Source organism: Oncorhynchus mykiss, chromosome 14 (assembly GCF_057628025.1).
Source record: "Oncorhynchus mykiss isolate SJ-2025 chromosome 14, ASM5762802v1, whole genome shotgun sequence".
Taxonomy (NCBI): Eukaryota; Metazoa; Chordata; class Actinopteri; order Salmoniformes; family Salmonidae; genus Oncorhynchus; species Oncorhynchus mykiss.
In genome coordinates, this window is record NC_143035.1 from 11,395,636 (window position 1) to 11,421,931 (window position 26,296).

A 26,296-nucleotide genomic window follows, 5' to 3' on the forward strand; every position below is an offset into this window, starting at 1 on the left:
ACAAACTGTGCCACCAGCAAAGCACCATCACACCTCCTCCAAGACACTGCCGTGTCTTTGTGAGACGCAAAGTAGGTGAACGAATGTTCTCCAGATGTGTGGTTCCCACCGTGAAGGTGGGAACCACACATCTGGAGAACATTCGTTCACCTACTCTGCGTCTCACAAAGACACGGCAGTTGGAACAAAAAATCTCAAATTTAGACTCATCCACCAGTTTAATGTCCATTGCTTGTGTTTCTTGGCCCAAGCAAGTCTTCTTATTATATGTCCTTTCGTAGTGGTTTCTTTGCAGGATTCGCATAGTCTCTGAACAGTTCATGTCGAGATGTGTTTGTTACTTTAACTCTGTTACTTTTACCCATTTATTTAGGTTGCAATTTCTGAGGCTGGTAACTAATGAACTTATCCTCTGCAACAGAGGTAACTCTGTGTCTTCCTTTCCTGTGACGGTCCTCATGAGAGCCAGTTTCATTATAGCGCTTGATGGTTTTTGCGACTGTACTTGAAGAAACCTTTAAAGTTCTTGAAATATTCCAAATTGACTGACCTTCATGTCTTGAAGTAATGATGGAATTTCCTTTCTCTTAGCTTATTTGAGCTGTTCTTGCCATAATATGGACTTGGTCTTTTACAAAATAGGGCTATCTTTTGTATACCACCCTTACATTGTCACAACACTACTGACTGGCTCAAACGCATTAAGAAGGAAAGAAATTCTACAAATTAACTTTTAACAAGGCACACCTGCTAATTAAAATGCATTCCAGGTGACTACCTCATGAAGCTGGATGAGAGAATACCAAGAGTGTGCAAAGCTGTCATCAAGGCATAGGGTAGCTTCTTTGAAGAATCTGAAATATATTTTTATTTGTTTAACACTTTTTGGGTTATTACATGATTCCATGTGTGTTATTTCATTGTTTTGATGTATTCACTATTAAAGAAGAAAATAGTAAAAAGAAAGAAAAACCCTTGAATGAGTAGGTGTGTCCAAACTTGTGACTGGTACTGGTATCGTCCGGATACTGTTGTGTTGTTCAGAGGAGCTAGCCAACAACACAGCTAACACAATCACTTCAAATTGAAGCTGAAAAGAATGCAAACTAGCTGCACTTCGTTTCGATTTACCTGTATTCTATTGATAGTTTTTTGTATATATCCATAAAATGAAGATGATTCATGATTGTGACTGGCAGAGAAAAGCTGCCTACCTGTCTTCATTAGTATGGGACAGCTGGAGATTGAATTTGAATATTGAAACAACGTTGCAAATGTCAGAGACTGACAGTAAGGTTTATACAAATCAGTGCTGTTGAAAACAAATTGTTAGTCTAAAAGAAATTTGAGATAATGTCTAGATGCTTTTTATAGTGGAGATAAAGTTTATAAATTGCCTGGCTGGGCTGATGAGACAGTGGATTGGCACAGTGAGATGGAACAGAGTAAATAGGCATTTTAATGTCATAGATTTAGCTGGTGGTAACTTGTGGAATAGACACTGGCTGGAATGCGATTTTAACCAATCAGCATTCAGAACTAGACCCACCCGTTGTATAAATGAAAATAATGTGCAGTAGATTCTCTCAATTCCGTAAAAAAACATGGTGAACTTTACTTGAATGTATCTTTAACAAATGGGATATCTGTCTTTATCTCCTACATTGTAATAGTAGTAGTAGTAGTAATATTCCAAATCTTGAATGCTATTACACCAGGTATGTCTCTTTTCTAGCCCAATATTAAATTTTTTTTTTTTTCATGAATAAAGACATTCCATAGTGACAGCATGCAAGATAAGTCATTGTACAATGCCTGTACCTGCTTGCAGCATGTGTCCCACCACATCTGAAGCTACATCTATAATCAGTACACTGTTTCAATTGGATAATCACAGTTTGTGTCGCTGAGCAGAAAACAAGCAACTATTAAATCCAGTTTTTAGATGCTACCCCCTCCCCAAATAAAATGTAATATGGATGGCAATGTTTTGTTCTAGCATTTGCACACGTTTCTTCTACTTCCCATCCGGGGCAGCATGGTGCCCTCATTGGATGGCTGATTACCTAGATAAACAGGTGTGCATGCAAAGTGAGAATACAACATGGAACCCATGTTTGATTGGGGGAGGTAGCATCTAAAAACTGGATTTAATGGGCGCGTTCAACATTGCAGCCGACTTTAAAAACAAGTCAAAACTGACTTATCTATAAATAACCCTGCATCATAAATAACTACTCAGTATTATTTATTGATCAGTCAGCCATAATTTTCCCATGATACATCACCATTTTGATGCTCTTGAACACAGCTAATAGTTTCTTGGTCACTGCTCAGCGACGCAAACAGTGATTCTCTAATCAGAACAGTCTACTGATTATGAATGTAGCTTGGGACCCGGTACACATGCTGTTAGCAGGTTGTTATTGGACCATGTCACATTCACATGCTAATAGGAACTCAGACATGTCTAACTTGCTGATTCGTTGAATGTGGCACGTGTGTATAAGTTTCCTAGTTCCGACTAGCATGTGAACGCAGCATTAAGTTTACCATATGCTTCCCAGTCTAAACAGTTCTGGCATATATTTGGATAGAATTTGGCAACATTTTTGTTCATTTTAGTCTTCGCTGTTGGTGCACATATTTTTTCTTGAGGTAAGTCGAGTTTGGTAGTGGAAGTCTACACCCCTTCATTGATGATTGGTCATAAATTCTACTCCTAATAAGACTGAGAAATAGTGTTTGTTGTCCTTCAATGAGAGACGACTAGTTTTCATGCATATTTCACTTAAGAAATACTGCACCAAAGATCTGAGGTAGATGTAAAATTGCTCGACTAAGACCTCAGCAAAAATGTAAAAATGAATGACAGATTTCTTGTTTCTGACTATGTTGTTACTACGGTGGCTCAAGATGAACAAACAATAATATTGCCGCTTTTTCCTTGTTTTTCAAATTAAAAGGTTTTTAGGGAGTATAAACACAGACGTTTGCCTAGCCTAGATCTGCCAGGAGCAAACCTAACCTATGTATGCAAACGTCTTTAGACTTTGTCTCATTCATTTAATAATTAGTCAGAGGTTGCATTTACACAGGAAACCCAAGTCTGGATTTTTTCCCACTAATTGGTATTTTGACCAATTACATCAGATCTTAACTCTGCCATATTGGGCTAGGCTCTTTCCCTCCAGTCTGGTCGCTTCCTTGCCTTTTCTCTTTCTCTTCTTGACCAATGGTAGGTCTTGATAATTGAAAGACTACTAATTGGGGAAAGTCAAATGAGAAAACCAGTGTTGATATATTTTCATAATGGTTTAATAAACTAACATTACACTGTGGCCAATAACGTTAATAAAAAAAACAATAAGCAACAATCAGCCTTTATGTATTTGAATGTCGGGAAAATACACATGAACATATAAAACCCCAATTAAATGTTTGGCGAGTAGCCATTCGTTTTGTTGAGGTGAGGCAGAGGATGTCAGAGGAAGGCACAGTACAATCACAGGGCAGCAGGGACTGTCTTTGTTGCTTGATTACCAAAAATGTCCGGCTGCATCAGTGAAAAAAATTGTTGCTCGCTAAATCCAGCAAGAACTAGGACCAGGAAAAAAAAGTTTGCCTGGAGCTTTTCTGAGCGGTTGGCTATGCATGTACATTTAATGCTGATTGGTTTTGGTTTGCCCACTATAGCGCTGTCAGGGTAGATGTTCAGGCCCATACTGAGCACTTGTCTTGTCACCAACACACAGCTGTTTCCATTAGAGATAGTTCTTTATGGTTGTGTGGTTAGGTTCAATGGATGAGCAACACCTTTAAGATAGGAGAACATAATGTGGGAGTCTGTCATTACCATAGATAGATGGACTCATCTCTGTTAGTGTCTTCTGTCACAGCATGGGCAGTTCCATTGAGGCGATCTCCATTTTGAAGATGTCAATTTTCTTCACAATTTAGCTGATCACTCGAGGACCCGGTAAGACATGACTCCAGCAAAGTTACCAAGAGGGATCAGCAAATGAAGTTGGAAGTCCCACCCAATTGACTACATTAAAATGATGGAAGCCCTCAATGGAGCTGCCCATGCGGCCTTTTGGCCACTAGAGGCCCCTATAATTCTGTATAGACATTAGGCAATACTTGCTTCTTCTCGCATCCAAGCGCCGATTGGTTGGATAAACAGTGGTGTGAAGGGTGATTGTCAGGGCTGCAGGGCAATCAGACTGAGAGGGCCGATCTTTGTACAATCAGCCTCACCCCACACATTCAACAGATCAGAGTGAACAGTTTCACCAAAACACTGCATACATTTCCTTCTGAGACACAACCCTGGATCAGCAAGTGTAAAAATATGTATCCTGCTGGACATTCTTTTTTGCCATCGATCAACCTTTATTTCACAAAAAAAAAACTACAATAGTGTTGCAGTAGAGAAGAGATGTTTAGAACGATTATGTGGCCACGGTGGTGAGAAGCTAGGTTGGGAGTTTTCCCAAGAAGATCGGGGTTAACATCCCTGCTATTGCAGCAAGTGCCATGGAAATATTTGATGACAATTGAGATTGTATGAATATTTGTCCCCGAAAACTCAATCATAATTCTTCGCAAAAATACAATTCTAGTGTGGAATCATTCCTCAATCAAGATTCACTAATGAATTGTCAAGTACATATACATGAATAAAATGGTATTTTAATGGAACGTAATATAATTGTTTTCTTTGTGTTTGGCAAGTCAGGTGGGCCAGGTTTCCCTTTGAAAATCTAGAGATCAATCTCTATAACTAAGAAAAACTAGGGGCTCTCGAATAAGTATTCAGAGCCTTTGTCATTTTCACATGAGAAATTTACACCAAATGCTACTTCACCAAGCAAAATTCATGAGTTAGGAAGCAAACTTCTGTTACTGAAACAATGCAGTATTCTCTAATTTGGTGTTAACTATTACTAATCCTTAGCCTTAATGACTCAAGTAGAAAATATGTTCTTGTTTCAAAAGGTAGCTTACTAACTCACTCGTTTCATGAATTCACCTTCTCCACCCTCAAACATCTGCTACAAGTTAAATGCTCTGTATGTAAGTATCCTGACAGCTTCCCCAGACATAGATTACAAATAAGATATGTATATATGTACATCATATTTACATAGCGTTCCAACACAGATGCAGGTGTTAAGGAGGATGTGAGGGTAGGCCCCCTGTGGAAGAGGCAACGTGAGCTCTAGTGATAAAGCCAAACAGCCAGGGGGTGTAGGGGTGGGGGGGGGGGGGGGGGGGGGGGGGCTGGGCTGAGTAGATCATCATTTTCATCCCCGGGCTGCTATAGAAAGGAAAACAATTCACAGGTAATTCATGGCCTCATTAGAATCTGAACATTAGCTGCCATTTCTACAGTTGCCTTTATAGCCTTGCTACACTTTGTAGACCAAGTCTTTAAAAAGTCTAAAAAAAAAGGCACATAGGCTTTACTTGTTGAACAGTAATGTTCTATAACATAGTAGCTACTAGGAAGAGAGAAAAAACAAAAAAAAGAGTAGGGTCGGTGTGTGTAGGTTAGTTTTGGGCTCCAATGCTATGGCTGGGTTAACAATCTATCAAAGAAAAATAAGTGACATGATTTTAGGGGGTATGTTCCATTTGACCCATTAATGACGCAGTATTGGCCGTTTGAAATCAATACTTAAAAAGAAAAATCACGATTGAAAAACTAGTCAGTGATTCATAGGCTGTATCACAACTGGCCGTGATTGGGAGTCCCATAGGGCGGCGCACAATTGGCCCAGCATCGTCCGGGTTAGGGTTTGGCCAGGATAGGTCGTCATTGTGAATAAGAATGTGTTCTTAACCGACTTGCCTAGTTAAAGATAAAATAGAGCAATTGCGTTACCAGTATCGGTGTACTGTATTAGACGCAGACTTTAGGGTGCTTGAGATGAGAGCAGTTGATGTACACTGCTACTTCAATGTATTTTGTCATAAAAAAAAAACTATGGGTGAGATACCAACCATGGTTAGCAAAACAATGAAAAGGTCTGCATGATATACAGTATGTTAGATACCGCCCTCTATGTCTCACTTAGTGCCCCCTTGAAAGCTTGCATGACTGGTTTGAGTCAAAAGGGGAAGTAACTAAGTTCTCTACTAAAGATGAATTGTGAAGATCACCCCATGCATGCAACCAGATCATGCCAACAGTTACACTTGCATTTACGCAGAGAAAATGAACAAAGGAGAACATTGGACAGGTGCTGATTGAGAAAGTAGAGGTGAAGCAAAGACAGATACAGTGGGGCAAAAAAGTATTTAGTCAGCCACCAATTGTGCAGGTTCTTCCACTTAATAAGATGAGAGGCCTGTAATTTTCATCATAGGTACACTTCAACTATGACAGACAAAATGAGAAGGAAAAAAAATCCAGAAAATCACATTGTAGGATTTTTAATGAATTTATTTGCAAATTATGGTGGAAAATAAGTATTTGGTCAATAACAAAAAAGTTTCTCAATACTTTGTTATATACCCTTTGTTGGCAATGACAGAGGTCAAACGTTTTCTGTAAGTCTTCACAAGGTTTTCACACACCGTTGCTGGTATTTTGGCCCATTCCTCCATGCAGATCTCCTCTAGAGCAGTGATGTTTTGGGGCTGTTGCTGGGCAACACGGACTTTCAACTCCCTCCAAAGATTTTCTATGGGGTTGAGATCTGGAGACTGGCTAGGCCACTCCAGGACCTTGAAATGCTTCTTACGAAGCCACTCCTTCGTTGCCCGGGCGATGTGTTTGGGATCATTGTCATGCTGAAAGACCTAGCCACGTTTCATCTTCAATGCCCTTGCTGATGGAAGGAGGTTTTCACTCAAAATCTCACGATACATGGCCCCATTCATTCTTTCCTTTACACGGATCAGTCGTTCTGGTCCCTTTGCAGAGAAACAGCCCCAAAGCATGATGTTTCCACCCCCATGCTTCACAGTAGGTATGTTGTTCTTTGGATGCAACTCAGCATTCTTTGTCCTCCAAACACGACGAGTTGAGTTGTTACCAAAAAGTTATATTTTGGTTTCATCTGACCAGATGACATTCTCTCATTCTCTTCTTCTGGATCATCCAACTGCTCTCTAGCAAACTTCAGACGGGCCTGGACATGTACTGGCTTAAGCAGGGGGACACGTCTGGCACTGCAGGATTTGAGTCCCTGGCGGCGTAGTGTGTTACTGATGGTAGGCTTTGTTAATTTGGTCCCAGCTCTCTGCAGGTCATTCACTAGGCCCCCGTGTGGTTCTGGGATTTTTGCTCACCGTTCTTGTGATCATTTTGACCCCACGGGGTGAGATCTTGCGGGGAGCCCCAGATCGAGGGAGATTATCAGTGGTCTTGTATGTCTTCCATTTCCTAATAATTGCTCCCACAGTTGATTTCTTCAAACCAAGCTGCTTACCTATTGCAGATTCAGTCTTCCCAGCCTGGTGCAGGTCTACAATTTTGTTTCTGGTGTCCTTTGACAGCTCTTTGGTCTTAGCCATAGTGGAGTTTGGAGTGTGACTGTTTGAGGTTGTGGACAGGTGTCTTTTATACTGATAAGTTCAAACAGGTGCCATTAATACAGGTAACGAGTGGAGGACAGAGGAGCCTCTTAAAGAAGAAGTTACAGGTTTGTGAGAGCCAGAAATCTTGCTTGTTTGTAGGTGACCAAATACTTATTTTCCACCCATAATTTGCAAATAAATTAATTAAAAATCCTACAATGTGATTTTCTGGATATTTTTTCTAATGTTGTCTGTCATAGTTGAAGTGTACCTATGATGAAAATTACAGGCCTCTCTCATCATTTTAAGTGGGAGAACTTGCACAATTGGTGGCTGACTAAATACTTTTGTCCCACTGTATGTGCGTGTAGATAAATGGATGTATTATTGGTAACCCGCTATACCAAATCTGAGTTTTTTTTTTTTTTTTTTGGGGGGGGGGGATTATCACAATGGTATTAGTACGAATAAAAAGCAACCTTACCTTATTCACACCTAAGAAAAGGGGAAAGACATTGTAAGACACAAAAACGTGACACAGAACAGTGATTTCAGGTACCTTAAACCACTGAAAAATGTAATCTCCGACATTTCAGAACAACCCTTTCATCCCCCTGCTAAATACAGTATTCCTTAATTTTTACATTTAAAATTGATTAAACAAATCACACACATATACACAAGAAATATCATGCAGGTATGTTATGCATAATTATCATATAATTCTACACATTTACACACACACACAAAAGTATGTGGACAACCCTTCAAATGAGTGGATTTGGCTATTTCAGCCACACCGGTTGCTGACAGGTGTATAAAATCAGCATGACAATGCCCCCGTGCACAAACTGAGGTCCATACAGAAATGTTTTGTCAAGATCAGTGTAGAAGAATTTGACTAGCCTGCACAGAGCCCTGGTCTCAACCCCATCAAACAACTCTGCAATGAATTGGAACACCGACTGCGAGCCTGGCCTAATCACCCAACATCAGTGCCAGACCTCACTAATGCTCGTGGCTAAATGGAAGCAAGTCCCTGCAGCAATGTTGAAAAATCTAGTGGAAAGTCTTCCCAGAAGAGTGGAGGCTGTTACAGCAGCAAAGGGGGGACCGACTCCATATTAATGCCCATGTTCGACAAGCAGGTGTCCACATACTTTTGTATAGATAGATATGTATATACACACATACACTACCGTTCAAAAGTCTGGGGTCACTTAGAAATATCCTTGTTCTCCATTAAAACATACATGAAATGAGTTTCAAAATGTACAGGAAATATAGTCGAGACGTTGACATGGTTATAAATTATTATTTTTAATTTAAATAATAATTGTGTCCTTCAAACTTTGCTTTCGTCAAAGAATTCTCAATTTGCAGCAATTACAGCCTTGCAGACCTTTGGCATTCTAGTTGTCAATTTGTGGAGAGAAGCTTCCTGAAGCACCTCCCACAAGTTGGATTGGCTTGATGGGCACGTCATACGTACCATACGGTCAAGCTGCTCCCACAACAGCTCAATAGGGTTGAGATCCGGTGACTGTGCTGGCCACTCCATGATACAGAATACCAACTGACTGCTTCTTCCCGAAAAAGTTATTGCATAGTTGAGCTGTCATTGTCCTGGTCATTGTCCTGTTGTAGGAGGAAATTGGCTCCAATTAAGCGCCGTCCACAGGGTATGGCATGGCATTGCAAAATGGAGTGATAGCCTTCCTTCTTCAAGATCCCTTTTACCCTGTACAAATCTCCCACTTCACCACCCAAAGACCATCACATTGCCTCCACCATGCTTGACAGATGGCGTCCAGCACTCCTCCAGCATCTTTTCATTTTTTCTGTGTCTCACAAATGTTCTTATTTGTGATCTGAACACCTCAAACTTAGATTTGTCTGTCCATAACACTTTTTTCCCCCAATCGTCCTCTGTCCAGTGTCTGTTATTTTGCCCATCTTAATCTTTTATTTTTATTGGCCAGTCTGAGATATGGCTTTTTCTTTGCAACTCCGCCTAGAAGGCCAGCATCCAGGAGTCGCCTTTTTAAATCAAATTTTATAAGTCACATGTGCCGAACACAACAGGTGTAGACCTTACAGTGAAATGCTTACTTACGAGCCCCTAACCAACAACGCAGTTCACGGTTGACATTGTGACTGCTGTTTTGTGGGTACTATTTAATGAAGCTGCCAGTTCAGGACTTGTGAGGCGTCCGTTTCTCAAACTAGACACTAATGTACTTGTCCTCTTGCTCAGTTGTGCACCGGGGCCCCCCACTCCTTTCTATTCTGGTTAGAGCCAGTTTGCGCTGTTCTGTGAAGGGAGTAGTACACGCCGTTGTACGAGATCTTCAGTTTCTTGGCAATTTCTCAAATGGAACAGCCTTCATTTCTCAGAACAAGAATAGACTGACGAGTTTCAGAAGAAAGGTCTTGTTTCTGGCCATTTTGAGTCTGGAATCGAACCAAATGCTGATGCTCCAGATACTCAACTAGTCTAAAGAAGGACAGTTTTATTTATTCTTTAATGAGAACAGTTTTCAACTGACCTAAGAAAACTGCAAAAGGGTTTTCTAATGATCAATTAGCCATTTAAAAATGATAAACTTGGATTAGCTAACAACATGTCATTGGAACACAGGAGTGATGGTTGCTGATAAATGGGCCTCTGTACATCTATGTAGATGTTCCATTAAAAATAAGCTGTTTCCAGCTACAATAGTCATTTACAACATTAACAATGTCTACGCAATATTTCCGACAAACTTGATATTATTTCAATGGATAATTGTTTTTGCTTTTCTTTTAAAAACTAAGACATTTCTAAGTGACCCCAAACTTATGAACTGTAGTGTAAATACAGTGCCTTGCGAAAGTATTCGGCCCCCTTGAACTTTGCGACCTTTTGCCACATTTCAGGCTTCAAACATAAAGATATAAAACTGTATTTTTTTTTAGAATCAACAACAAGTGGGACACAATCATGAAGTGGAACAACATTTATTGGATATTTCAAACTTTTTTAACAAATCAAAAACTGAAAAATTGGGCGTGCAAAATTATTCAGCCCCCTTAAGTTAATACTTTGTAGCGCCACCTTTTGCTGCGATTACAGCTGTAAGTCGCTTGGGGTATGTCTCTATCAGTTTTGCACATCGAGAGACTGACATTTTTTCCCATTCCTCCTTGCAAAACAGCTCGAGCTCAGTGAGGTTGGATGGAGAGCATTTGTGGGGATGGTGTGTTCAGGGTGATGAGCTGTGTTGCTTTTACGCCAAACATAACGTTTTGCATTGCTGCCAAAAAGTTCAATTTTGGTTTCATCTGACCAGAGCACCTTCTTCCACGTTTGGTGTGTCTCCCAGGTGGCTTGTGGCAAACTTTAAACAATACTTTTTATGGATATCTTTAAGAAATGGCTTTCTTCTTGCCACTCTTGCATAAAGGCCAGATGTGTGCAATATACGACTGATTGTTGTCCTATGGACAGAGTCTCCCACCTCAGCTGTAGATCTCTGCAGTTCATCCAGAGTGATCATGGGCCTCTTGGCTGCATCTCTGATCAGTCTTCTCCTTGTATGAGCTGAAAGTTTAGAGGGACGGCCAGGTCTTGGTAGATTTGCAGTGGTCTGATACTCCTTCCATTTCAATATTATCGCTTGCACAGTGCTCCTTGGGATGTTTAAAGCTTGGGAAATCTTTTTGTATCCAAATCCGGCTTTAAACTTCTTCACAACAGTATCTCGGACCTGCCTGGTGTGTTCCTTGTTCTTCATGATGCTCTCTGCGCTTTTAACGGACCTCTGAGACTATCACAGTGCAGGTGCATTTATACGGAGACTTGATTACACACAGGTGGATTGTATTTATCATCATTAGTCATTTAGGTCAACATTGGATCATTCAGAGATCCTCACTGAACTTCTGGAGAGAGTTTGCTGCACTGAAAGTAAAGGGGCTGAATAATTTTGCATGCCCAATTTCAGTTTTTGATTTGTTAAAAAAGTTTGAAATATCCAATAAATGTCGTTCCACTTCATGATTGTGTCCCACTTGTTGTTGATTCTTCACAAAAAAATACAGTTTTATATCTTTATGTTTGAAGCCTGAAATGTGGCAAAAGGTCGCAAAGTTCAAGGGGGCCGAATACTTTCGCAAGGCACTGTACATATACTCTGCATTTGGAAAGTATTCAGACCCCTTGACTTTTTTCACATTTTGTTACATCATAGTCTAATTCTATAATTGATTAAATCGTTTTTTCCTTCTTCCTCAATGTACACACAATACCCCATAATGACAAAGCAAAAATGTTGTATATGTTGGCTAATTTATTATAAATAAACTGAAATCACATTTACATAAGTATTCAGACTTTTTACTCAGTACTTTGACGCACCTTTGGCAGCCTCGAGTCTTCTTGGGTATAACGCTACAAGCTTGACACACCTGTATTTGGGGAGTTTCCTCCATTCTTCTCTGCAGATCCTCAAGATCTGTCAGGTTGGATGGGGAGCGTTGCTGCACAGCTATTTTCAGGCCTCTCCAGAGGTTTGATCGGGTTCAAGTCCAGGCTCTGGCAGGGCCACTCAAGGACATTGAGACTTGTCCCATTGCCACTTCTGCGTTGTCTTGGCTGTGTGCTTAGGGTCGTTGTCCTATTGGAAGGTGAACCTTCCTGAGCAGGTTTTCATCAAGGATCTCTCTGTACTTTGCTCCGTTCATCTTCCCCTCGATCCCAGCTAGTCTCCTAGTCCCCGCCACTGAAAAACATGCCCACAGCATGATGTTGCCACCACCATACTTCACCATAGGGATGGTGCCAGGTTTCCTCCAGACGTGACGCTTGGCATTCAGGCCAAATAGTTCAATCTTGGTTTCATCAGACCAGAGAATCTTGTTTCTCATGGTCGGAGACCTTTAGGTGCCTTTAGGCAAACTCCAAGCGGGCTGTCATGTGCCTTTTACTGAAGAGTGGCTTCCATCTGGCCACTACCACGAAGGCCTGATTAGTGGAGTGCTGCAGAGATGGTTGTCCTTCTGGAAGGTTCTTCTCCAGAGGAAATCTGGAGCTCTGTCAGTGACCATCGGGTTCTTGGTAACCTCCCTGACCATGGCCCTTCTCCCCTGATTGTTCAGTTTGGCTGGGCGCCCAGCTCTACAAAGAGTCTTAATGGTTCCAAACTTATTCCATTTAAGAATGACGCCACTGTTCTTGGGGACCTTTAATGCTGCAGACATTTTTTGGTACCCTTCTCCAGATCTGTGTCTTTACATAATCCTGTCTCGGAGCTCTACGGACAATTCCTTTGACCTCATGGCTTGTTTTTTACTCTGACATGCATTGCTAACTGTGGGACCTTATATAGACAGATGTGTGCCTTTCCAAATCATGTCCAATCAATTGAATTTAACACAGGTGGACTCCAATAAAGTTGTAGAAACATCTTAAGGATGATCAATGGAAAGAGGATGCACCGGAGCTCAATTTCGAGTCTCAAAGGAAAGAGTATAAATAACTATGTAAATAAGGTATACGTTTTTTTTTTAATACATCTGCAAAAATGTCTAAAAACCTTTTTTCGATTTGTCATTATGGGCTATTGTCTAAAGATCAATAAGGTTACAATTTTTTAAAATCCATTTTAGAATAAGGCGGTAACTTAACAACATTTGGAAAAAGTCAAGGGGTCTGAATACTTTTTTTTTACATACATATACACACAGTATTTATATTCTTTAATGTAAAAAATAAAATGCTATTCCCTTGCCGGGAGAGATTGATAGAAACCGTTAAGGATCAGCCAGTCCCTCCCACCAGCCTCTTCACCACACCCACCCAGTCAGAACCCCAACCATGCTCATCCTACTTGCATACTTTTCCAGGAATATAGTTCCGGTCAATGGACTCATCTTGAAGGAACATGTGAAGACAGCGCTCATTCTGGGCCAGGGGATGACCTGCAAGTCTGGTGAGAGGAGAGAGTAGCAGGTTTCAGTTAAATAGCAATCATAGTTGATTATTAGAGGAGTCAAAGGATGGGAGTTAATTTGATAATGGGCTGGGAGTTAATTTGATAATGACCTGAAATGGAGACACAGCGATACAGAGAGAAATAATATAGACAGAAACGATACACACCTGTTGATGAACTGCTCCAAGCCTACCCTCCGCTCCTCAATGAAGGACTCCTCAAAGATACCCTCATCTCCTCGGAAGGGCAGCTGTCTTTTTAAAGCTTTCCCAGGGAGAGGGGGCACCACAATCTTTAGAAAGCACACAACTTATCAGTAACTTAGTCACATACAAACTTTTAATGTATTAAACATTTGTTTAGATTAGTATTATACCGGTCCGACATGCAAGCAATTAGTTATGCAGTGTGTAACTACCTTACTGTCTCTCTCCAGCTCATTCTTCAGCCACTCAAAATCACTGTACCTTCTCCGCACAACAGAGTCCTTAAGTTTGAAGATGGGAAGATTTGTCTGCATTTGAAAAAGACGTATATTAAATCACTACATTAAATGACAGAAATCCAGGAGTAAATTCAGTACAGAATTCACAGTGACACGGTCAGACACCAGAACCCTTCACCGATGAATCATTTGATCAGCATCTTGTCTCTGAATCTGTGAAAAACACTTCAGTTTTGTGACACTGGTGTGCTGTGTCTAGTGATAATGGATGGTTTATAATGCAACCACATCTTTAGAGTAGAGATGACAGAGAGATTGTTGCATTAATATGTTGAGATTTGTAGTAGTAAGTAAGGGTATACAGTAGATATTTTTATTTATTTTACTAGGCAAGTCAGTTATGAACAAATTGTTATTTACAATGACGGCCTACACCGGCGAAACCCAGACGACACTGTGCGCCGCACTACAGGACTCCCAATCACGGCCGGCTGTGATACAGCCTGGATTCGAACCAGGTGACACCTCAAGCACTGAGATGCAGTGCCTTAGACCGCTGTGCCATTCGGGAGCCCAGTACACACTGTGCAAATTGTGTCTATCCCTCAGCACATGTAGTCTCTGTTCAGCATGCCCTAGATCTGGGATTTAAGAGACTAGCCCATGTACAAACAGATCTTTCTAATACCATGAAGGTTTAACACCCTAGTGGCTAGTTGCCTATCTCATAACTAGAGCGTTAGCTGGCCCAGTATTCTCCAATCTTGGTCCTGGGGATTCCAAGGGTGTGCAGGCTTTTATTCTGGGTTGGAGAAAAAGCTTATACATCCTACAGAAATCAACAGAGTTTAATAAAAGAGCTATAGCCCATGCTAGTCACTATGTTATCTGGCAGAAGCACTGCTACCAAACTAACACAGTTATTTCACATACTGGCTATTTGATGTTGGTGGTAGCCATCTTAGTAACGACTGCGTCAGGAATTTGTATATAACGATTATTTCAAATGACAAAGAAGTGAAAGACTAAGCATTTGAACAGCAAAAAACCGTCCCACCCATGTTCCCTCATCATACTAGCGTCACCTAAACCAGGCCCTACTAAAATCACCGGCCCCGATTTCAATACTGCAAGCTAGTACAAACCTAGAACACTCACCCGCATTCGCACTTCATAGGTGGTGAATCTGTTCCGGCCAACTCCAATTGTTTGTGGGTCATAAACGTCGATTTCAAGAAAATTGCTTGGGGGGCCATACGCATCTGTGAGATCCTGTGGTTTAGAGTTTAATCGGCGAGTATCTGCAACAGTGGGGTCCGACATGTTCGGCTTCAGCTGCGGCTGATCTCAAGACGATACAATTGCGAAGGTTCTTGTTCCGCAGCCAATCGAAACAGAGGAAACGCATTCCTCTTTCCCCAAGTATTTACCGGCGTTAACCTTGACCAATTGCAGAAGAGAATGAAACAATTGTGCCAAAATTAAACGAGTGTAAAACAATAATCATACAGACAAAATGTGATTAAAATATTATCAATGAAGAGAACGACTGTTTATAATTTTAAAGTCTTACAAATTTATAGGACGGCCTATTCTGTTGTAAAATAAATAAATAATTGTTTCCAAAATAAAAACATTCAGGAGTTAAATTCAGACCATATATTTTTGTTGTACATAGGTCTAGCTCTACTGTGTATTATTATTCTGCTTACATCACGCGCTGCATTCGATAAACACTCCCCAAACAAAGTTATACTCTGAAATACACTGGGAATTGTAGTTCTTGTGCACACTGACAGATTATTGTTTAAATAAACACACCGTACCATGCTGATTTAGGCTGATCTTAAAAAAAATCAAATGAAACGTGTTGCATAGAACACATCGAACATGCCTATGCTTTTCTAGGTTGGTACCGATATTCTTGAAAAAATAATATCACACTGAAATGAATCATCTTCACAGATCTTTCTGGACACAAATCATTATTTTTGAATGTCACTGTACAACAATGGCAATTTTAAAGTAACCTGACTACGACCTACTTTTTTATGACGGTATACCGATAGACTGGGACTATTGGTGAAAATTTGAGTGTCAAATGAAAGAGGGACGCATGTGCTTCACGACTAGATTGGAGCTGAATAGATCTGTAGCCTAGAAGTCTGGGCTACTTGGGCAATTGAAATATGATTGACCATTGTTGGGTAATTTTCCAGATTTGGTTTAGGTGTGTAGGTGGAGTGTGTACACTTTAGGAAATGTTACACAATCCTGATGTAGGTATTTTAGCTCTACAGCCGTTCGTTGTTTACGTTCGTGCTTAAGAAGTCACATGACTGACTGCATTTCCCAGCAGTCCTCACCACGCATGCGCAGTACACGTTTTCTGGCAGTGGTAAACAGACGTCAGAAGGGAGTCTTCGCCTCGAGTCAAAAATAAACAAAAAAAGATATACGATGAATGAATATTTGGACATCCAGAATAGCCACAAGTTAAGCGAAACTAACGAATGAAAGGGGGAGAATTCCAAAGGAAGGTACTGAAGCCTTTTTTCCGACTTTTGAAAGGATTTTAAACTCCGAAATAACTGGAGTTAGCCAGCAGCTAACTTTAAGTGGCTATCACGCTATTTTAAAAACTACGTTTGGTGTGTGGAGTCGAGCCGAGGTGGGAGAGCCTAAACTCCAAGAACCCGTGGATTACGAACCGTGCTTTAAATTGGCCACAAGACGCGGACTGATCCAATTTTAGGCACACTCTGAAGGTTTGTGCTCGCGCGAGCATCGTGTGCTGCTGCGTGTCAAGAAACATGGCAGATGGTGACACGCGCTTGCCCGCAATGTGGAGGAGCGTGAAAACTTGAATCAGAAAACCACGGACTTTCTGATCCATTTGTTTCTTCTAATTTTGTTTTGCAGACCACCATGATCAAACTGTTCAGTAAGGTTTTGCGCTCAACATTTTATTTTTGTCAGTCGACTAAAATTACTTAGTACTGTAGCCAAAGAAGCGACAGCCAGCATAACATTACTGTTTTGACATCAGAAGTAAACGTGTCATTGCTTAGATAATCAAATATTGCAGATTTTTTTTTACTTTGAGTATTTTATTGCAAGCTCCATGAATCCAGATTTTGTGTTCACTCTAAGTAATGTTGTTTCACGGAAGCAGTGACAGTTAGATAGATGTATGTTGAAATCAAAAAGTTGTTTACTAAATTGCTTTGAATTTTGATATCAATGTTCAAACTAATATTATATCAACTCCAGTATTCTATTAAAGCGGGAGGTTATTTCTACGTGCGAAGGAGCGAGACAGCACGTTGTTTACAAGTGCAGACGGGGGCACCGCAAACCTAGTCGGCTCTTTTGTAACAGAGACCCACTGGTAATCCTCATTTGTGGGTTATTTGAAAAGTATATGTGTTTGAGGGTAACTTTTATGTTATAATGTTAAAGCTAAAAGCAAGACGCGAAATAAGTCAGTTCAATTTATAGTGTTGTGAGAGCAATACATTTATAGCTAACGTTACTTTTACCTTCATAAACATCGAATATATTTACATTTTCCACAACAAACTACCGAGACAAACGTTTATATATATATATATATATATATATATATATATCTTTTTTCAAAGTATATACCCCACAGTAACACGTTATGTGGGCCATAAATTGTATTGGTCTCTGATTTCAATCCAGATGTTTTGGTGTGCATTCCTCCCCGAGTTCTCTTTGTTCTTTTATACAAACAAAGGAACCGTCATCCCAGCCCTCCTCTGCTCCATGTAAATCGGAAGGTTTATGATAGTTACTATTAAAGGGATTATTTGGGTCCCCTAATCTCCAATCTCAGGATTAACACCGCTATACTGGTGTATCCAGATTATTGTTTCTCTCTTCTACTAGTCCCCTTAATAGAGAATGGAACATAGCGTTTTTGTGTAGATAGTTGAAGTTTAAATATAACTTTTGGTTATCCAATAATTACATTAGACAATATAGTCTAATTTTGAACATAGACCCCTTCTTAGATAAGAATAGGCCTACATTTTGGTGTGCCTATTACAAAAACATGTCCCCAGATTACATTTTACATTAGTCATTTAGCGGATGCACTTATCCAGAGCGGTTTAGAGGAGCAACTAGGGTTAAGTGCCTTGCTCAAGGGCACATCAAAAGATTGTTCACATAGTCGTCTCAGGGATTCAAGCCTTCAGTTACTTGCCCAACGCTCTTCACCACTAGGCTACCCGCGACCCTACAAAAATACAATATTGTTATTTTGATTTTTAAAAACATTTTGTTTCAATATCTGTCTCACTATTATTTACCTTGCCAATTTATTTTATGTATCATCTCTTAGTTGTCTACATTTAGGATAGTTGTAGCAAACAAAACTTTACAATGGAGGGTTTGACGGTACCCACGATTGACCCAGATTTTGAGCCGCAAAGCAGACCTAGGTCGTGCACATGGCCGCTCCCCAGACCCGACATCTCAGCTGTCAAACCGGAGGGGGCGGACGGCCCTGAATCTTCTGCGGGAACCCCGCCCGCCGACGACGATAAGCAGGAGCAACAGCAAATCATATCCGAGCCTGAGAAAGTTGTGGTCACAGAGGGAGGAGTCCTAGCCGGAGTAGGTGGAGCCACACCCCGAAAGGGATCATCCCGGCGCAATGCATGGGGGAACCAGTCTTACGCGGACCTGATTAGTCAGGCTATTGAGAACTCTCCAGAGAAGCGTCTAACCTTGGCACAGATATATGACTGGATGGTGAAAACTGTGCCTTACTTCAAAGATAAAGGAGATAGCAACAGCTCAGCAGGGTGGAAGGTAAAAAAACATGCTAATCATTATTGTTATTCACATTGTTAGAACCATGTTATACAGCCAATTTGCTGTGAACACATGATACATTATTACACTGCATTAATTAGTGAATAATGGAAGTTATTGCTTGAAATCTATCGTCAAACCAAGTTGAATGTTTTCTGAAAATTTAACAAGGCACCAATCTTAAAACCCCTTTTCTTGCCCCCACCCTTTCTTCTAACTCAGAATTCAATTCGCCACAACTTATCACTCCACAACAAGTTCCTGCGAGTTCACAATGAGTCCACAGGCAAGAGTTCTTGGTGGATGCTCAACCCAGAGGGGGGCAAGACTGGGAAAGCCCCCCGTCGCCGTGCTGCCTCCATGGACAACAGCAGCAAACTGCTGAAAAGCCGGATGCGAGCCAAGCAGACCAAGAAGGCAGCAGCAGGCCTGGGCGGGACCACTGGGGGAGATGGCGACGGGGGCGCAGACAGTCCCAACTCCTCCCAGCAGTTCCCCAAATGGGGGGTAAACAGCGGCAGCCCCTCATCCCGTGGTAGCCTAGACGAACCTGACATGTGGACCAGCTTCCGTCCACGCACCAGCTCCAATGCCAGCACCCTGAGTGGCCGGCTGTCCCCCATCGGCCCCGGGCAGGAGGATGAGGATGACCTGCCTGAGGAAGGTCTACTGGGCTACTCCACGGGCAACCTGCCCCCCACCCTCACTGAGACACTAATGGAGGAGCTGGACCTGATCGATGGCCTGACACTGATGACCGAGCAGCAGGGAGGGGCTAGTCCCAGCACAGCCCCACCGGCTCCCCCCACCCCTCTGCCCTCTGCCTCAACACTGCTTCCCCGGGGCTCCGGGTTCCCCTCCTTCCGTCAGCTACAGCCATCCAACATCTCCCAGGCCCCCAACCAGACTGGGGGACAGTCCTCAGGCACACAATGTGGCAACAATAACAACTCCAAACCATTAAACTATGGTAACTCTCTCTTTAACCCCATGCCCAGCCCTGGCTCCCGTGTGACTGGTCTCTATGGCACTCATGTTCCCTCCAGCTTGGAGGCGTTGCTCACCTCGGACTCCCCGCCTCCCAGTGATTTCATGATGACCCAGGTGGACCCCCTTATGCCCAGTCCTGGTGTAGTGGGGATGATGGGCATGGGGGGGCCCATGGTGGGAGGGCGGCCCAAACCAAACCAGCTGTTGCTGGGGAAGGGTCTTGAGCCAAACACTGTGGCATCCATGAGGATGCAGTCCCAGCTCCAACAGCAGCACTCTCAGCTGAGCCTGGGCATGATCCTGTCAGGCATGGCCCAAGACTCTCCACAGCTCTCAGCCCTCAAAGCTCAGCATGCACAGTTGCCAGGTTTGGGGCCTCACCACGGAGGGGGCCTATCCAATATAGGAGGAGGTCTGCCAGGGATGGGCCAGTTCGGAACGCCGAGCTCCTTCCTACCAAGTCAAGACCGCTTGCCCACCGACTTGGACATTGAGATGTTCACAGAGAACTTGGACTGTGACGTGGACTACATCATCAACAGTGACCTCATGGATGGAGAGGGCATTGATTTCAACTTTGACCCCATAGTACCAGGTGGGCAAAGCTACTCTGGCCCTGCAACTACGCAGAGCGCCGCCCACAACTGGGTACCCAGCTAACTTCTCAGCAACCTTGCAGTGTTAGCCAGGTATGCTGAAATTATACTTTCAGATTCTAACCTCTCAGTAGTTTTGCACTCCACAACTAAACCACCCTTTTCTTTACCCATTGCTTTCTTTATCCTCTTCATGATTACCCTTGTTTCCCTCTCACCCTCACTCACTTCCTGAATCCGCTGCTTTGTTCTGGAGATTAATCAAGGACATCATGAACTACAATTTGAACATTTGTCTTTTACTTGTTGTTGCAGGTAAGGATCCCCAATCACACACAAACTCAACGACACCTTCAACAAAAAACACACCTGGTGCATTCATTCCTAATCCTCATCTCCCTATTGGCTGAAGATCCAATTCCGAAGCAATTTTTTAACCTTTGTGCTTGTACTTTTGATGAAACCAGACCTCAGACATCCATGTCACGGGCCATCCATGTCCCTCCCCCTAGTAACAGTTGCAACTTTTGGGGACTTTGCCGTATTTTTATGAGTATTTGAGAAAAGTATGACAGAATTTATTTGGAGTGAAAAGATGAAGCACAACTAACAACTCTTAAGTTAATATCACAATGACTATTATTACTATACCAAAGTAGTTTTAGGATTGATATGGTACACTTCCTTGATGTCTTTGATATTGAAGGTGAAATGGACAGTGCACACAGGAAGAAATTGCCAGTTTTCATATAAATTGTAGGTGGTTAACTATTACCGCCAACTTGGACATGAAATGACGCTGCTGCATCTTTATCTATGGAGGGAATGAAGTTCCAACACACTCCTCTGGACTTTCCTCAATTCAAATATTGAGAAGATGACACGAGCAAAGGCTGATGATGTTAAGTCATTGGATGAGACCAAGTTGAAGATATATGATTTCACATTGGACTCCGCATGTTGACCCAACGTAGTCTAACATTTGGTCGCTTGGTGGTACGAAACATGTGCTTCTGTTTCTTTTTCATTGACGAGACCGGAGCTGCAAAGTAACTACGAGTTATGTCAGTAGTCATTTAACAGTACAGGGTATGTGATATGCATTTACCGCTTGGCATTCATGGCTCCGCTCAGTGTGTGCTAAAGGGCAGGGTAGAAAACACTTTGGTGGAGTTTTTTATTTTCTTGATGTGCAGTTACACTAACAATGTGAAGAAAAGTGATTTGTGAGCTTTTTACAGGGGGCATTCAAAGGTAATTGTATTTGCCAACAAATGATTTGGTTGACAAAGTGTTATATCATTGAAAGCAGTTTTTCTCCACTGCTTTAAGGGCCGTTTGAAGGTTTTGCGGAACTGGGTTGTATTCCAAGGCACTTGGGAGTATTCTTGTCATGTGGCTCCTGTACTCTAATGGCAAAATAAGAGACTAAACCAAGTTCGGTTGAATCATTTCATCAAAGAGAAGAGGCAAGGTTGTATACATGCTATGTAAATAGACATGTCATGCTATGCAGATCAATCAGGAGAATTCAAAATAAATCTTGAAGGAAATTGTTAAGATCTCCTCTTGAAGGGTTTTGCATGGAATGTTTTCCTGCAATGTTCTATCCCTTAAAGTAAGGGAAACTGGGGCTTCACGTGGAAATAGTTTCTCACTGATAACTTTGTTATACATCTTTTTTTTCATTAAATTAATACAACATGTGAGAAGTAAAATATTTGACTATTTTAATATACAATTTAGATGGAGGTTATATGTGAAATATTAACATATATGAATATATTTCTATTACTAATCGGACGTTATGGAGAAAAACAATTTCAGATCATTTTGAACGGTCATTTTCTATATATTCTTTTATTTTTTGTAAAAGATGAGATGCATGTAGATTTTATACATAACCAAAAGAACACTAATAATTACATGGCAGATAGGGGGTGCTTGGGACAACAACAAAAAACATTTTAGTGTAGATAAGCTTCGCAAGTGGAGCCAAAGAAAGAAAGAAAGAATAATAACTTGATTTTCCAAATTGACTTGCCACTTAGTTAATTTGACTTGATTATTGTGAAATTTAAATCCAAGTGAAAACCTGCACATGTTATTTACACAATGGAGGACATTTTGCTTACAGCAGTGATGCTGAATTCACATCTCAAATGATGTGGCGATCAAATCTCAGGGTCATTCAAAAATAATAATAATGGAAACATCTTCCTTAAGTGAGTCATCAGATAATCATCAGAATTACATTTATTTTAGGTGAATTTATATGTTAAAATACAAGACTGGAAACCAACAGCCCCTCGTGTTTTGCCATTTTCTTGATCGCGAGGCATCCTTGACACAAGGGTCTTTGAACCATACCACTCGCAATTTAACACTTAAAAATATAAATTCGAATTTTACTTTCTAAGATGGAAATAAACAAGATATCTTTAGTCATGCATATCATAACAATAGTATTGTTTGAGGTTGTTAAACTGCCAATATTGAACACTATAGCATGTTATTCAATAGCAAGATGCACCATGTCATTTTTCATGTTTTTTTTCCTTTTGAAGATGAGTTTTGTGTTAAGAGGAAGTTTGTATTTAAATACTTGATCACGACAGAAGAAAAGGTTTCATTTATTGTAAATGTGTTTTGTGTTGACCAGTTTTTCATCTGAAATGCATCCTAGATGGAGTTTGACATCCATTATTGATAATTTCACTGTAATCATGTGAATACTAGCTTTTCATTTGTATAAAGCACTCTCTTTCTCACAGATTTTTCTATTGACCGGTGCTAGTTGTCATTTATGACATACCCTAAGAGGGCCATAATGCAATGGGTGCATATTTAGATTATTTCAGGGCCTTGAATCATTTGTATGCAGCACAAGGATATTTTGAGTGAGGTTGTGATTAGTTAAATCTGAAATATGTAACTTTTTGGGCAACCTGACAAAATTGTCGTCATTGTCATTGTAAGCAAGTCTAAGAAGCGGTAGATCTGTTCTATGTGCACTATTTCTATGCTTCTTGTTTTTAAGTTTAATTTTTGTCTTTTACTTTTGATTTTATACACCATCTGAAAATATAATTTTTGGTTATGGAAAATATATTTTACAGTGGTTTAGATGGTACAATAATTCTCTACACTATGCGTGATTGTTTTGTCACATAAACTGAAATTAGGCAAGCTATTAGAATTTTAGCAACCAGGAAATGGCGGAGCGATTTCTGCATAGTGCATCTTTCAAGAAACAAACCTTTTTATTTTTCTGTATTGTGATCCCCAAACGTTGTCACTTACAAATAGTTTTGAAATTAAAGTGAATACCATGTAGTTTGAGATATTTTAGTAATGATGTATGAAATGTAAGCAAAAGGCAATTAATTTACTGGTCCCATTGATGTACAACAAATCAACTTGGTTGCTGTGATGGATTCCACAGGGTCATACTATTGTTACCATTATCGTCCGAGTCTTTTGAGACATGTCTTCTGCTTATGCATCTTAGGATGGGTGTGTGTTTGATAGGACTGTATGAAAGTGAATGTGTCAGTGTTGGACAGTAGTGTAACTTGTGTGTTGGTGGCTGTTTGTAAAAGCACAGGGTATAGAGGACATCCTTCTCATAGACTTTATTTGCTCGGTCATGCCTTGAGTAATCTGCTGGAGTTTCAGCCACTGTCACCTACAATTTATGGGCTTTTTACTTTGTATCCCCTAGTCCCTGTAATATTTCCTCTCAACATGTTTCTTACATTTCTTTAATACTAATTTTCTTATAATAAAAGTAGCAGTTAGTAATTTTCTTATAAAAAATGGCCCCACTTTTTGATAGTACAGCATTTTAGTATGTGGACAGGGTTGAGTAAGTATTTTCTTTTTAAGGGGGGGGAAGGGGGTCAGGGGGTCATAAGTTGTGCATAGCCAATATGGGTTTATTTACTTTGATTCGTTTTGGTCTTATCACTACAGGAGGACATTTGAATAAAATGTTTTTAAAAATCCCATATGTTGATCACAAATGATTTATCTCATGATCACTACATAACAAAAGTTGTTTTGTCGAGATCACGAGATAATCAAAAGTACCACACATCATCCATTCCTTTGTTCAGATGCACGATAACCACCATTGAGGAGCCCTGTGGCTGCATTTAAGCCCTGAACGATGTCTGACAGGCAGCACTGTCTCTAGGCTGCGTGCCACCCCCAAGACCACAGCCAATCGCATGCAAGGAACAACACGGCTAACTTGGCCAGTCTTGTGAGCTAGCTAAGTAGTCTTATTAGCTAGCTAGCTTGTTATCGATGCAGGTTGTTAGCATGCATAACTGATGTGTATCATTTTAAGGGACACATTTACAGTGGGTGAGCTCCATTCCTAACAGGCTGATCAGATGCAATTTCAGCCTCAGAGGCTGATAAGTCAGGATGCTGCCTTGTAGGCTGTTTCATAGGTAAAGCTCCTTGCAGGCAGATTAGCTGTCAAGGTGCTTTATAGGCAAATTAATATCTGATCCAGGGGCTGAGCTCTATTCCTGGCAGGCTGATGAGATTCAATGGCAGCCTTAGAGGCTGATAAAACAGGATGTTGCCTTGTAGGCTGTTTCAAAGGAAGGCTCCTTGCAGACAGCCAACAAGGCAGCATCCTGATTTATCACTCTCTGAGGCTGCTATTGAATCCGATCAAGCTCTGAGGCTGAAATTAAATCTGATCAGCCTGTCAGGAATGGAGCTCACCCACTGTAAATGCTTATTATCCATAAAACATGAAGTGTCCCTTTACAATTATACACATCAGTTACGCAAGCTAACAATCAGCATAGATTATTTTTATTTTTTTACGAGCTAGCTAGCTCGCTCACAATACTAGCAAAGTTAGCTGCGTTGTTGCTTGCATCCGATTGGCTGTGGTCTTGGGATTGGCACAGCCTGGGAGACGGCACAGCCTGTCAGGCATCGTTCAGGGCTTAAATGCCCTAAGAAAAGTTAAAGGAAAATTCCACCTAAAAACTATATTTTGGTATTTGTTTCATTAGTCCATTGTGGACATAGTCCAAAATGTTTTGCTTGTCAGCAATCGTTTTAAGATATGTAACTTTCAAAATAGAGAAATCATTACATTTTGCATCATACAGGATGATTTCTGCATTTTGAAAGTTACATCTTGAAAATTTCATTGCTGAGAAGCAAAACATTTTTGGGTGTAGTTTTCCTTTAAAACATATGCGCTGATCCACCGTGGGCTTTGCCGCTTCAACCATACTGTCAATCATTAATAGATCCACTCCTATTTATAGAGTTTCTCGTGATCTCGACAAAACAACCTTTGTTATGTCATGATCATGAGATAAATATGTTGTGATCTCAACATAACGAGGGGAAAAAAATTAATTATTGATATGTCTGCTCTCTGGACATCCATATATTTCTCTCCCAATCGTACTTTACATGTTGTAAAGTCAGCCAGAGATAACGTTGGAACACGGTTCTGGAAAGTGGAAATAAACTTTAAACTCTGTTTAACTCATTTAGCCAATTAATTATTTTAGTTCAACATGTCATTGGTTCACTAATATTCACATGTATATTGTTCATGAACTTAATGGTATCAACGAACATAACATTGGGATGTAATTTTTAAAACGTTTTAACATTGATTCACAATGCTTAATATCTGCCACTAGAGGGAGTACGTGTATAGAAAAATGATTCTCAGACGCAAGTCCAACACTTCTGTGAGACTAATGGATTAACATATGTTATCCAATAGCAGCTACCATGTTTTAATCATGTCACGAGGGAGGGAGGCCTTTCAAAGTAATTACAGATGTATGTAGGACATTACCTTATGAATTAATTCAGGCCTCTGTTGCAACCTGTTGGCCTATGTCCTAAGAATTAGAGAA

General features: G+C 40.8%; 2 protein-coding genes across 4 annotated transcripts; one reads left to right on the forward strand and one right to left on the reverse strand.

Moving 5' to 3' along the window:
* Positions 1-4,679: 4,679 nt before the first annotated feature.
* On the reverse strand, positions 4,680-15,694 carry LOC110488788 (sorting nexin-12). Of its 3 annotated transcripts, none has more exons than XM_090198367.1 (6): positions 15,524-15,656; positions 15,109-15,390; positions 13,924-14,019; positions 13,673-13,797; positions 13,409-13,499; positions 4,680-8,025 (listed from the first exon to the last, which is right to left on the reverse strand). In XM_090198367.1, exons 2-6 carry the CDS (start codon positions 15,271-15,273, stop codon positions 8,020-8,022), a joined length of 483 nt encoding a protein of 160 aa, XP_090054493.1. In that variant the 5' UTR covers positions 15,274-15,390; positions 15,524-15,656; the 3' UTR covers positions 4,680-8,019. The 3 variants fall into 3 exon arrangements, with proteins under 3 accessions (XP_090054493.1, XP_090054491.1, XP_090054492.1); XM_090198365.1 differs by lacking the exon at positions 4,680-8,025 and adding an exon at positions 9,017-9,168; XM_090198366.1 differs by lacking the exon at positions 4,680-8,025 and having other exon boundaries at positions 10,515-13,499; positions 15,524-15,694.
* A 625-nt stretch (positions 15,695-16,319) lies between these two features.
* LOC110488789 (forkhead box protein O4) lies at positions 16,320-24,389 on the forward strand. The gene is made up of 3 exons (XM_021561176.3): positions 16,320-18,795; positions 19,021-20,477; positions 20,700-24,389. Exons 1-2 carry the CDS (start codon positions 18,364-18,366, stop codon positions 20,446-20,448), a joined length of 1,860 nt encoding a protein of 619 aa, XP_021416851.3. The 5' UTR covers positions 16,320-18,363; the 3' UTR covers positions 20,449-20,477; positions 20,700-24,389.
* The last annotated feature ends 1,907 nt before the right edge of the window (positions 24,390-26,296 follow it).